The sequence below is a fragment of the Tachypleus tridentatus genome, chromosome 1 (assembly GCF_004210375.1).
Source record: "Tachypleus tridentatus isolate NWPU-2018 chromosome 1, ASM421037v1, whole genome shotgun sequence".
Classification (NCBI taxonomy): Eukaryota; Metazoa; Arthropoda; class Merostomata; order Xiphosura; family Limulidae; genus Tachypleus; species Tachypleus tridentatus.
The window spans coordinates 93,044,359-93,059,489 of NC_134825.1; the positions used below are offsets into that span (position 1 = coordinate 93,044,359).

A 15,131-nucleotide genomic window follows, 5' to 3' on the forward strand; every position below is an offset into this window, starting at 1 on the left:
TAATATATGCTTTGTTGTGTTTTGAATTGCTTTTATAAACATACACAAAATTATCATTCACAAATGAAGTTTCAATTAATGCTTTTGATCAGTGTATGTGTATTTTTCTTATAGCAAAGTAACATCGGGCTATCTGTTGTGTACACTAAGGGGCATTGAACCCTTAATTTTTACGTTGTAAATCCGAAGACTTACCGCTGTCCCAGCGGGAAACTTGATCAATCTATGATAACTGTGATGACAAGAAATTTCGACCATTCAAGCATGAGAAATATTTTATGTTAATTGAAACCAACATTCTACAAGGGTTTGTTTTCGTTAACAAAATAAAGAAAAATTTGATTGAAACTTCAAGTATTTTGGAATTATTGAAATTAATGTTATCAGCTTTCAATAGAGGACGCTGTTTTGTAATAGTCACTTTAATGGTTAGAAAGCGTTAATAAACATCGATCCTTACACGGAGGTTATTATTTTTAAAAGTTAAACCACTTAGTGGCTGTTCTTGTTGACAAATTTTAATACTCTTAATCATGTATAATTTGTGTATAAATGTAAAAACACTTCATGGGAAGAATTACTTGGTAACTGTCATAGTTGTTAAGTTTCTTGTAATTTAATATCTACCTATAATAAAATTACGTTTTCGTGTAAAAGTTTATTCTAAGAAGCAGCCAGTTTGTCTGTCCAAGTTTTTCTTTGATTTTATTTTTGTGAAACTATTTAGCATTACTAAACGTATAAAACTTCACTGGAATGTTTGAATAATCAGTCTAGATTTTGGGTTGTTAAAAAAAGGTAAAATGATTAAAACACAAAGTAAACCCTGATTAACTAAAATATAATGCACAATTTTGTACAATTAACAATGTATAACTTTTGCTTTATTTAAAATTACCATATATGCGATAAAATATATATAACTCGAAGAAGATATGAACTTTTTAGATACGCATTATTTAAAAAAAAGAAGAAATAGAGTAAAATCTACAATTAAAAAAAATACAACGCTAAAATCAGGGGTTCGATTCCCCTCGGTGGGCTGAGCAGATCGCCCTTTGTGGCTTTGCTATATGAAAAACACTCACAAACACACACAATTAAAATGTAAAGTACAATTAGAAGAGTAATGTGGAACCAGTACAGTAATAATCGTAATGTACAAACAGTAAAATTAAAAATATGTTGCACATTCTGTTTAATTCATAACATAACGTTTGAACACAATATTTCAATCCAAAAATATTGACGAACAAAGTAGTGCTATGAGGCTGAATTTACAAAAACAGAATTTTAATTATAATTAAGTCTACAAGATGCATGTGAAACTTTGTCTCAAGCTTGCGTATATTAATTAAGTTAACATAATTGAGAACTTCTGAACAATAAGCTGCATATTGTTCAGTGAGTGATGTATGTTGTATTAAATTTGAATAAACTTACAATAATTTTAAGTACATGTTTTACTCGAATATTATAAGCTTCAGAAAAGAATGTGTAATAGTAATCGAATCACATTTTATTTGTTGTCCTCCACGAGGTGGGTACAACACAGAAGAGTTCTCTGCTCAATAACAAAGAGACAAATAAAAATTTATTATATGCCAGTACCGACAAGCTTTTTGCTTAATAATAGGGCCTATGAGTGTAGTGTAAAGTACATATGTCGTGTATATTAGCTAAACGAATTTAAAAAATAAACCAATCTGATCTGGGCGACAAAGTCTTAGTTTAAACAGTATGTTACTTATTTGAGTCCTTTATGAGAAGTTAAATCTTAAGGCGTTGTTGGGCTGTTAGTAGATAAATATGCAATGGTGTAGTACTACTAAATTTTATAGTGACAGAAACCGTCAAGTTTGTTAGATGTGTCACGTTGTCATCAAGGTAGAAACCTCGTATTCAAATTCTAATTTTCATATTTGTGAGCCACTTTAATATATACTTATATATATATATATAAAGTACTAATTATTTGAAGCTACTTACATTAATAATAAGCCTAATACTGAAAACAAGCAAACTTAGAATCACATAAAGACGCATTTTAGTCCTTTTCAATTCCTCCTTCAGAAACAATTGCAAACAGCATTAACAGTTTTAGGTTTTATATTTTACAGACCTACTGCTCTGTTAACACAAATGACTAATAAAACCTTTGTAATATATTATGTAAATAAAGAGACTTTAAGAATATGGATATTATAATATAACATCATAATTGTAAAATGTATTTCATTTAGTGCTTTGGTGCCATATTTGAGTATCTTAACAATCACGTAATGTATGATTAACATATTACACCATTTTAACACTCCAGCATTTGTGTTTCAGCCTGAACGGTTCTACAGTGCCTGTTTCTTTGTTTGTTTTTGAGATTTGCACAAAGCTACACGAGGGTATCTGCGCTAGCCGTCCCTAATTTAGCAGTGTACGACTAGACAAAAGGCAGCTAATCATCATCACCCACCGCCAACTCTTGGGCTACTCTTTTACCAACGAATAGTGAGAGTGACCGTTACATTATAAGGCCCCCACGGCAGAAAGGGCGAGCATGTTTGGTATGACCGGGATTCGAACCCATGACCCTCATGTTACGGGTCGAACGCCTTAACCCACCTGACCATGCCGAGTCGTCTACAGTACCTGACGCCAGATCTTGAGGGAGAGTAACAGACTGTGTGATGGGCAGCCTGAGAGAGCTTTACTGATGGACCTGGGGGGTCACAACTTACTAGAGTGTTCTCTGAAAGTGTGCTTAAGAAAGACGTTTAATTTAGGGTGTAAACTGAAAAACTTAATTTTGTTTGGGCATTTTTAATTTTTGAAATGTCGTGATTAAGCTATAATTTCAGGTGCCAGATAAGCAGTATTACATCCTTGTAAATATGCATAATCGAATTAATTAACAGAACAGTGTGTAGCAGTAAATTCGCGCGTGCTAGCTCGCATTAAAATCTAATATTTCTATTGGTTAATTGAGCAGTAATATTTTAACGTCTATACTGAGTAGTCTGTTTGTTTTTTGAATTTCGCGCAAAGCTACTCGAGGGCTATCTGCTTTGTTTGTTTGTTTGGAATTTCGCACAAAGCTACCCGATGGCTATCTGTGCTAGCCGTCCCTAATTTAGCAGTGTAAGACTAGAGGGAAGGCAGCTAGTCATCACCACCCACCGCCAACTCTTGGGCTACTCTTTTACCAACGAATAGTGGGATTGACCGTCACATTATAACGCCCCCACGGAACATATTAAGTTAATTATTTAGTTCTCCGTGGCTGATAATGCAATCCATTTCATCTCAATACAAATTCAAACACACGCCTAAAAAATCGATAAATAGGTCTAAAGTTTAACTTTGCTTCATAAAAAGGCACGAGCTTATCTGCTACACAATAACATTACGCGAAAGAAAATAATTGCACCTGCCACTTGATATTCAAATACGATTTAGACATATATTCTCCAAGGAAATCATAAAAAATGTAGGTACCACTTCTTGATACCATTATGCAAAATCATGCGCTATTTGATAACTATTACACATTTTCAAATATCTCGATACAGACACCTAAAATCTACTATTAGGCCTAATGTTTAAATACGAGTTTAATTTATAAGGTAATAAAATATTGCACCATTTCTGTTATTACTGTTTGTCGACCCGAAGGTTTGTTAATACTTTAAGGGAGAGTAAAAAAAAAGAGGTGATACCACTAAAGAGGGAAAGAGAAATATAGGTGAAAACGCTATAAACGAAAACAGTTAATTTTTTTTATGTTTCTGGATACCATGATCTACTAATCATTATTTTATAACGTTATTTTAACAGGAGTTTGATCAAGAAGAAACTCAAGATGTTAGTCAAAGATGACGAGTAACCAAAAAGGAAAAACATTCGTGCAATGAATGTACTGTATAGAGATATATATACGTTTTTACATTTATTTACTCTAAATTAAAATACAAAAACTTCATATTGCGTTTTTGTTTTATTCATGTCCAGCTACATAATACATCAACACCATTATTTTAAGGATTTATCTATTTAAAGCTTATTCCTTTAGCGCGCGCACACACACACACATATACTACTCCACTTAACTTTTAATGATGCTGCGTATGTGAAAAACATCTTTAGGCTTTGGCTCATTCGCATAAGCTTCATATGCGGTGGGCAAGGATTTTTTCTCGTCTTTATCCATATTTTTAAATTCTAAATAACATTTCAGTAGTCAAATACATTTAGTGCATACATCTCACTCGCAGCACGAGTTTTTCCACTAGTTATATAATAGAGAAGAAAATTGTTGATTTAGATATAGTGTTTGTTAGATTTTGTAGGCAGGTATTTATTGTTTTCAACTTGAAGAATTAAATGTTGTTAATCTAAAATACTTATAAAGTAATCATGAGCACTTCTTCAGTCAAACACGAAAAGTTTGAAGTTTTGTATGTCTTTGTTCCTAAATAAAATAGTTTAATGTATTTTCAGGTAAAATATTTATATAATTGAACTTTTAACAGCCTTAAATACGATATAACCAAAAAACGAGTCATTTTTAAAAGAAGCTTCACTCGATTTAAGACTAAAATAGATAATTTAAGACAATGACCATAATAAAAAAGAATAAAAAGCGACTACTAACTTCATTTCTAAATATGCTAACCATAAGTAATTTAAGTATACAGGGTGTGGAACTTTTAAAGTTATTTAAGTTTAGATCTGCTCTACTTGGAACAGTAATTTCCCATTTCATGCTATAATAACCCCGAACTACCAGACAGTTAAATGTGTTGAATTTTGTGAAAAGCTTTTAAGATGAAGTTTATTGCATATTTTATTTTTAACTTTTTGTTTTCTTTTCGAAACTTTTGCTATATAAAAACCTATTTACTTAAAAGTAAATTTGTGCATCCACAAAAGCAGAAAAACCTTGAATTTAAATTTATACAGAAAGTTAATAATACATTATAAAAGCGATTTACATATGTTAATACAGTGCTGAATCGTCTGGATGTCAGCCACATGTTTGAAAATTATAAATTTGATTAACGGCAAACTCTCGACTATACATTTATAAGAATGCATTTATGGCTGGAATAATGTTGTAACAGATTTTTTATCCGAGGAAGGATATTCGTATAACGAGAGTATCAATTGCTGTAGAGGCAAAGGATTCAATATTTCGAAAAAAGAGAGCCTTCAGTATTATTTATGGGAAAATAAAGTGTTTAGGATAATAACAGGGTATGAAAACACTCTAATTTAATCAGGCTATTGTTATGAAAGTGATCCCTTCGACTATAAAAACGCCATAGTGTGAGCTGTACAATCTCATGGTGCCTTTAACAGTGATTCGAAATTTATGAATTATCATAAATCAAAAATTATATAAGCTTCCTCTCTAAAAATCATATGAAAGAAGAATAAATCGAAAAAGAAAACTCAGCAATTGGATTCAAGCTTTTAATTATATTAAGGTAAGATCATATTATTCATTTTTCGATTACTCTCCTTATTTTCTCTCATAAAACTATATAATGACATATTAATTCAAATTCAATACTTTAACATGAAAACACACATAAAATAGTTGAAATGACGTGGAAAATTTAATATGTTTGTTAAGAAAACCAGATGTAGTTCAAATTTAAGTTAGTTTTTAGTTCAGCAAGACAGTACCGTGTGAAATTGGGCAACCGGTCTACTTCGTCTAAACTTTTGAACATATCACATCGTGTTTAATTTATAGAGAAATTTTTGGAGGGCGTTGCTCGGGTGGAGTCTCCCCGTGACATATATTTGACTTAAGCTTTCATATGTAATCTGCTACAGTTCATTGTCCTGGTATTACATTAAAACTGTGCAACAGTTAACAACTTTGATCTATGCCTTTTTAATTTTCATTGAAAACAAAAAACTTTACACTCAAGTAAAACTACCTTCATTTGTAAAACATAAGTAATAGAATGACGGACAAACTTTATTTTACGCTGTTGTAATTGTCGTTCTTAGTTGGTTATTGTTAATTTTCTAATCATTGTATTTCCTGAACTCAAAAGTGCTCGTGATGCTCGGTCTTAAGCTTTGTTTAACCTACAGAAATTACTTAATATTTCATAAGGAAATAAAATTTTTAAAAACAATACAAAACTAATTTAGAAAGAATGTTCTTTCAAGTTTTCAACAAGCTTACTAGTTGTGGCCTCTGCATGAACTAATTTTTTACATGTTTTGTTGAAAATAAGGTTCAATAAAACAGATAACACTGAACCAAATATATAATTATCAGCGATAATCCACAATTCTTTGTTGCCCAGTGAAGTCAACTGAGCCATTTCATCAACTCTTTTCTATTCACCTAAATTTAATAAAACATTTTCAAGTTAACATAATAAGTTTCCGCTCTTTTCTTTTTCTTGGAAAATTCGCGTGCTTCGCAATATACATGACATTTCCCATTTATGTAAACAATTTCAGAATAACTGTAATTAATATATTGTGATTTAAATAAAATACCTAGCCACGGATGATGTATGAAAGGCAAAATAATATATTGTTACAGTCACATAAGATTTATTAGCTTCCATCTGAATAGCTGAGGCTGCTCTTAGGAAACATCACAAATATATCCTTAACTTCAAAATGAAAAATCTGCAAAACGTTTAATTTACGTGTTAAAAATAACAACAAGAAACAATTTTTAATTAGTAGATATGTTTTTTTCCGTTTTGCCTATCTATGTGCTCCCCGCTAGTACAGTCTACGGATTTGCACCGCTAAAATCAGTGGTTCGATTCCCATCGATGGGCTCAGCAAATAGCCCGATGTGGCTTTGCTATAAGAAAACACACCCACATACCTATATAATTTTTAGTATAATATGGATTATTTCGTCAGTGAAATAAATCTTTCTGGCTTTGGTAACGTTTAGTGTATCCGTTTGTTTAATGAAACTTGTAAAAGAAAAATATCTGTCTGTGGAAAACATTGTGTGAATAACGAAAAAAAATATTTGTTAAAACTTCGATAACTGAGCAATAACATGTGCCAGAAATCCTGTAACACATAAATCCTGTATCTTATCAGAAGCGTATCTAAAGGGTCCGGCCTCCCTGAAAAATCTAGCCATATTGACCACATATTACTTTTCAGCTTTATATAATAAACTCGTTTTGCATAATTTGATAAAAAATAAAACTTCTATAAACATTATTATATTTGAATGATTTATTTTAATGACCATTTTATTAAGTAGTTAGAAAATTTCACTTTTTAATTTACTGGGCCTCCTGAATTTTTTCTCCCGCGAAAGTGGAAAACATAACTACGCCACTGTACCTGTTAGTATTCGGTCCGTATTAAATCCAGAGTTTATAGTAGTTAGATGTTACAATGATGAAAAAAACATATATGTATTACCAAAGGGAGAGAGAGAGGGGAAAAAACAACTTAAAACTAATGTAAAGTGAATGCTGCAAAATTAAAGTTTGATCAAAAGGAACGTAAGCAGAATAAAATATATTTAAAATTAATTACCATTCTTACTACACAGCGTCGAAAAGCTAGACTATTTTCTTTTTGCCAGCTAGACTGTGAAATTCCTGTACTCTAATAGTAAGTACCTTGTTCGTTTTCTCATAGACTGTTAACCTTATTGTGATCTTCTGCTAGTATATTTCGAATTGTAGAATATTATTCTGTATTTGGCGTATCTTCTCATGCATTTTAAAGTAATTAAGTTCAAGGACCTTAATGGCGCAGGTCAACTTCAGGATCTATAACGCTAAAATTCAGGGCTCTATTCCCCCCATCAGGAGAAGAGCAGATGCTCCTAAGTCACACGTTGCTGCTTAAGCAGTGTAGATCTTATTTTGTATGTATATTTTGTGCCAAAAGAAATTTAGGTTTCGGCACAGAAACAGAAATAAACTTCTCTCATATATATGTAAAAACGGCTGGTTTGGATTGAGAAATTTTTATGTAGAGGAGCGAACAACGTTTCGACCTTCTTCGGTCATCGTCAGGTTCACAAAGAAAGATAAAGGTAACTGACCGATAGCTGACCACATGTTTGAAGGGGGTTATGTAACTGAGTATAGGAATGTAGAGGGCGTGTTTAGATGTTTGATTATATTTATTAATATAGGTATAAAGATGTTCCTTTGTATTGGTTTATTTCGGGCTTAAGTTGATGTATAAATATAATTTAAAACACAATTTACATCTTCTCTGGAGTAAATTTGATTATTTGTTTCATTATTCTGTTTTTATCTTTAATAAAATCTACCAGAAATAATTATCTTATAGCGCAACATGAAACCTATTTGTTGATATGCTGTAGTGTTTTTGTGGTTATAAAGTTAAAAAAAAAAACCAGCTGATAAGACCAAATAAAATACAAGTGACAATAAAGTAATGAAAACAATAACATTATTGAAAGTATCAGTTTATGTAGTTTGTTTGTTTTTAATTTAACATTGTTAGACTAGAGGGAAGACAACTAGTCATCACCACTTACCGCCAACTTTTTGGTTACTCTTTTACCAACGAAAAGGGCAAGCATGTTTGGTGTAAAGGAGATTCAAACCCGCGATCCGCGGGCCATTAACTTTATAGAGTCAACCAAAAGTGCTGAGAGTAATTATCTTACCAATCGCAATTTTAAGCCATTTCGGAGTAACTTGTAAATTCATGATTATTGCACGTTATTTTAATCTTTGTTTTCAATAGCGTTGTAAAGCTTAAATTTCGTGCGAAAATTGTAAAAAATTTGTAATTAACATTAATATACATATACATTTGAAATAATATAAACTATTCAAAACATTTATTTGTGCTAAAATTCAATAAACTGTAGAATCTCTTGGAAAAGAAATTTATTTTCGTTTCTTCAAAACTACAATAAACTTTCAATTAATAAATTTAGGATTATTCTTCAAAATGAGAACCTCGCAATTACAGACGAATATGTTTTATATTCATAAAATGTCAACACATAAAATAGTTATTTGGTTTCGAGACTCATTAGTTTTAGCTTTATGTGATTCAGAATTTAACATTGTATAAGAATTGTTTAGTTGTAATGAATCATTCTATATGAAGGACATGTTTTACAGTATCATGTTGTTGTTTCTTTAATTGGCTAGGCATAATACGTTTGATTAGTATATGGGCGTTATAGTTTAGTAAATAAGTACAAATATAAGGTTACGATTACTTCGTTTTGTGAACATTTGCTTTGTTAAAGTTTTAACTACGTCTTTGCACATAAGATATATCAGTAGCCTTGACTTGTCTTATTGTATAAGTATTTGTGTTGATAATTTACTTATGTTGTTGCTACAACAATAAATTCTTGTTTAAAATTTAAATAATGTCTTTGGCATAACACATACTGCGTCATTAAAATGTGAACCAAATTTCGATACGATATGTTTTGCATGTTTAAAGCTTCTATAATGTCCTTTGGCACATAGTGGGTCTTTAAAATAAAATTTGTATAGATGTGTATTACTTATTTAAAGTTTCAGTATTGTCCTTGATATAACACATGGTGAGTCTTTAACAAAATTTGGATATGATGTATGTTGTTTATTTAAAGTATTAACAGAAATCTTGACAAGACACACATTGCTTTGTCGAAGTTTTAACAATGTTCTTGGTGTAGCAAATGGTTGGCCAGTGTAGTATTAACAAATATATTGGTAAAAGTGTACTTCTTGTTTATTGTTAATTAATGTTTTTAACGTAACAGATGGTAGGTCTTTAAAATGTTAACAAAGATATTGGTAAGACGTACAATGCCTGTTTAAAGTTTCAGTGATGATCATTATAGTAAGAGAAACTATATGACTGAAGTTTGATGGACTTTTTTAACACGTCAACTTAATATTCTTCTAACAGAAAGACTAAAACGTTTAGTAATAAACACGTGAAATAAGTTATTTAGATAAATTTGTAGTCATGTAGCTATTGTAATACACACGGCTTGTTTAGTTTTATGCTTTCGCTTTGTTTTGAATTTCGCGCAAAGCAACACGATAGCTATCTGCGCTAGTCGTCCCTAATTTAGCAGTGTGAGACTAGAGGGAAGGCATCTAGTGATCGCCACCCACCACCAACTTTTGGGCTACTCTTTTACCAACGAATAGTGGGATTGGCTGTCACATTATAACACCCCCATGGTTGAAAGAGCGAGCATGTTTGGTGTGATGGGATTCGAACCCGCAATCCTTAGATTACGAGTTGAGTGCCTTATCCACCGTATTTAGTTTTAATCGTGTTGTTATTGAAATACAGGTGGTTTGGTAAAGTCTAATAGCATGCTTATTACAATAGATATTACTTTTCGTCGTTGTTTACAATTCTCTAATAATATTTGAGTCCAGCAAAAACTAAAACGGTAAACAAACATATACAAATATTTTGCAGAAAATCTTATTTTCTAGAGCATTAATCTCAAAAACGAGTGATTTCATAAAACGTTTTTACTCATTTCATTAAACGAACATCATTGTAAAGGCATGAATATAAAATTACTCAATATAATACAATACGTGGGCATCAACTGTAAGGAACAGTTTAAAACGAGTCGATAATTTTAGGGTTAAGCATTTCTGTAATGTTGCTGTTAGTCATCATTGCTTAAACTTGTTTAGTATTTTATTGTTTTGGAAATTATAATACACAGTTATACTTTATATGATAACAAAGCTGATTATATCCTATTTTTGTTTGTTATCTTTAGAAATTTGTAACATGGAATTGTTAAAATAATTTTTTTTAAATGTTATAAAGTTTAGAAATGGTTTAAAAGGCTAAAAATTTAGTGCTTCACTAGTGAAGTGCGTCAGGTCACAAACCTGAACCGTGGGAGAAGTGAATAGTATTTAATAAAGTTTAACTTATTGAAATGAATAACTATTGAGAAAGAAATATCCTTTTTCAGTACATTCTAAATGCTCAACATCTTTATTTATACTATGAGATAGAAGCCAATATCTAAAAGATTCAAGAAATAAAAAATTCAATTTTTAAGACAATACTATTGAATGACATAAATATTTAAAATAATTTTACAACTTCAAAAAAGAACCACCGTTTTGGTAGGTGTCACTAAAGGTGTTCTTCACAAAACTCCCAACATCACTCTTAACTCCGGACAGATTTGGTTTTGGTACTGCTGGAGTGTTATGTTGGTACAAAGGTACGTAACTATTTCCATAAGCGCCAGCATGTGCTTGAATGAGACTTCTGGAAACGTGAGCTCCAGCATTTGCTTTAGGCTTAGCAACACCATAATCATAAGCGTTCCCGTACTGTAAAGGCCTAGGAACATTATGTATTTGGTGACTTGGAACGCTGTACGTGTTAGGACCAGGTTGATCGTATGTGTAACTGGTTTGATACGGTTGTGGTTTACTGCTATCGTAATATGTCTGAAATCCTGCAGCATACCCACTGGAGTAACTGTAACCTTTAGCAGGTGATCCACCTTGATAGTTTCTGTTGCCGTCGGCTCCAAGCTTCTTTTGCAAAGTGCCTACTGTACCTGGTTTATTGTATCCATAGCTGGTGACGTAATCGTCGTGCGGGATATTGTAGATATCCGAGGCCTTTACTGAGGTACAAGCAAGGAAAAGGACAAAATACCACTGTAACAAAAACAACATGTCTATCAATACTAAATAAAAATTAATAGTCCGACCACACAAACCATTCCTAAGCCTTTTTTTTTCTTTAATAATGCTTCAAAGTAAAGATAAATCTAATCAGAAAACTTTGCAACTCGATCTGACAACTCTCGTTTCAAAGCTACGTCATGTTGTTTTTATTTTATGTTGATATATTTTTCTTACTTTTACTGACTGATATAGACTGTTATTAAAATCCTAGAGCGTTAAGTGATTCGTTTTCATACACCAAAACATTTTTGGTGTTACAGCAAAGTTTCCCTTAGATGCACGAAAACAGAGGTTAAAACACCTAGATAACAACAATGTTGCTTAGTAGTGTAACAGGTCATATGTTTGTTTGTTTTTTAATTGCTTTTGAAGATAATTGTAAACAAAACACATTTCAGTGTGAATAACTGAAGTGAAACGCGTGAAGAATAAACTGGAGCTGGAGATTGATCCGAATCATACAGTTAAAATTCTACTTGAGTCTTTCTACATGCGATGACTTGTACTGGTCCTTGTTTCAATGGAGCTTTCACTGTTTTTAATGTTGTTCTGTTTTATTGAATAGTGTTTTTGAATTTCGCGCAAAGCTACTCGAGGGCTATCTGCGCTGGCCGTCCCTAATTTATCAGTGTAAGACAAGAGGGAAGGCAACTAGTCATCACCACTCACCGCCAACTCTTGGGCTAATTTTTTACCAACTAATAATGGGATTGACCGTAACATTATAACGCCCCCACGGCTGGGAGGGCGAGCATGTTTGGTGCGACAGGGATTCGAACCCGCGACCCTCGGATTACGAGTCGAACGCCTTAACACACCTGACCATACCGGGTCATTATTGAATATTAATAAAATGTTTGGTCACAAAATAAACAAAGTTTAAAACTTTAAAAAAAAAAAAGTAATTTATCATAAGCGCTTCTGGTTTTCCCAAACCCCCAACACTGCCTTTTCTTATTTGTCTATTTAATAATAGAATAGAGTATACTCTTAAACAGTAGTCTCGTGTATCAAATTTTAATTACCTAAATTCCATTCATATGCGAATCTAAAATTAATTTTTTCCTTGAAAAACTGTGGTTGATGATTTGTTCCCGAATGTTTTGTACTATTTCTTTATGAGGATTTACATGCTTTGAAGCTAGGTAGATTTGGCCATTTGAATTGGAACCCTAACCAACTGGGTAATCCTGGATACACCAAATATTATAAATGCTGCGATAATTTCTTCTTATGTCATTTAAAAATAAGTTCATATAAAGCATGTGGAATTACAATTGAAGTAATGAAGCTTAATAGCTTACGTACAGGTAAGTATTAATTTTACATGTTTAAGTAACATTCTGCAATAACCTAATCGGTAATTTTATAAACTTGTGATATTAAACAGTTTATTATACATTAAATGTATAATAAATGTTTCACTAAATAAATATCCATAACACGTATTTATGACCTCCCACGTAAAAGGATGTCACAAATTGGTACAATTTACGTGAAAATAAATTAGAATACAAAGTTTACATTAACGAACATTTTTTTTAGAATTTTATATTGTATTACACTTAATAAAACTGATACCAAATATTTCACAAAAGAAAAGGATAAACAGCGCTCAATAAATGCTTATATCTTACTTACAAATTTCCCAGCCATTTGAGGGTTCTTATAGTATTAACTAGTATATGTAGCTGTTAATCAAGTGATGATCTAAAATATACAGCTTGAACATTTGAAAAACACCCAGCTTAATAAAGGTTTCAATGCAATGACGTCATAAACTGAATGACCCGTCTTTGAAACTTTCTCTTTCCGGCCGATAAAAGTCTGGGTTAGTCTGTTAATCTGAGAAAGCTTTAAAACAAGAACAACAAAGGGCGACAACCTGGTACTTTTCTTTCTAACTTGTTTTGGGTCTCACCTAAAGGCATTAGAACTGTGTTTGAGAAGTTATACGATGTTTTATTCTCAGTACAGACATGATAATAAGAGACGACCAATTTCTGTAAATATAATACAATATTAAGTTTGTATGATGTTAAGGCTTACATAGCCAATGAGAAAGTAAAACATATATATTCGTGTTTAAACAAGCAACTTTTCCACTTTCTTTCTGAATATAAGTTGCTCAACCAGGTGGAGACATAATTTTACTGGGCGGTGTCGTCTCCTTCAATAATCACTGCCTAAAACTATTCTAGATTCTATATATCAGTGGCTTTCAATTTGAAAGAAAAAACGAAACATAAAGAAGTGTTTTCACTAATATACTTTTAATTTTTCCTTTTAATTGTACATAACATAAATATCATTAAACAGGTATTTTTTTTTCAGTTTCGTGATTTTAATCTAATAGAAATACATTTCAGTATTTTCTTTTATAATGTAACTGTTCTTCCGCTTTAGACCCTGGCTCAATCCTTAATGTAGTAACAACATAGGTTGCCCACTGTTAAGCGTTGTATTTAAAAGTAAATCAAAAACTGTCTAGAATTTTTGTAACACCTGTTTATACTAGTATTATTATAAAAACTAAATTTATATTACAACGTCTGAACGTATACTTAGACACCATAGTTATTTTGTACGTTGAATTTAGAATTATTTTAACATTTCCCAAGTTTTAGTTAGCCATGGCTAATATTTTCATGATCACAATAAGTACAATGTTTAGCCTAGTTTTAAAAGTTACCAAGTGAGAAGTATAGCTAATATGATTTTACATCTACCTCGTTATTTGGGAAACACTTGAATCAGTTTCGGAAAGATATCTAAAGGAGGTGGGTCACGTATAAGATTTCATTAAATTATTTCATTTTAGGTGTGAATGATAATGAAAAGTATGTTGTTTTTGTTTATTTTGCCATTTTCATTATGTACGAACTGAGGGTAGCCGTCAAGGAAACAAAAATGTATAATGAACAATATTAGATAGTATTCCCCTTCCGTTTTTATTAAATCCCCAATGATTTCATTAAATTTTAAATGCATGCTTTGCCTTATATTAGGTAATAATTTATTATTTTAACTAATTAAGTACTTGTGTCTTTACAAACAATAATATATAAAAAGTTGAAATGTGCCTATTTCAGGTACTTTGTATCGCTCTTCTCGAACAAAAATAGCCCACATACATGTTGTACAGTTTCAAGTTACCATGCAAAAAGTTAACGTAATTCAGTCAGTTAACTTTGGGTGATGCAAGCCAAAAATGTACAGAAAGTAGAGATGTGTTTTATTTTAACGGATTCTTTTATTTTCCTATTGGGGAAAAATCCTGTAACAAAATAGCTCTTGTACACCATCAGACAGTTTCTAGCTTATCTGTGAACGATACAAGACAAAATTATCTAAATAGTGGATACGTGTCTTATTTCAGATGTTTTTATTCATCTTATAATTATTACTTTAATTTGAAGAAATGTTATGGTTTTTAGTGAT

The 15,131-nt window shown here is 31.6% G+C and overlaps 1 protein-coding gene across 1 annotated transcript; it reads right to left on the reverse strand.

The window, feature by feature from the left end:
- Positions 1-10,969: 10,969 nt before the first annotated feature.
- Positions 10,970-13,485, reverse strand: LOC143255602 (uncharacterized). Its single transcript, XM_076511491.1, has 2 exons — positions 13,332-13,485; positions 10,970-11,660 (listed from the first exon to the last, which is right to left on the reverse strand). Exons 1-2 carry the CDS (start codon positions 13,344-13,346, stop codon positions 11,082-11,084), a joined length of 594 nt encoding a protein of 197 aa, XP_076367606.1. The 5' UTR covers positions 13,347-13,485; the 3' UTR covers positions 10,970-11,081.
- Between the last annotated feature and the right edge of the window lie 1,646 nt (positions 13,486-15,131).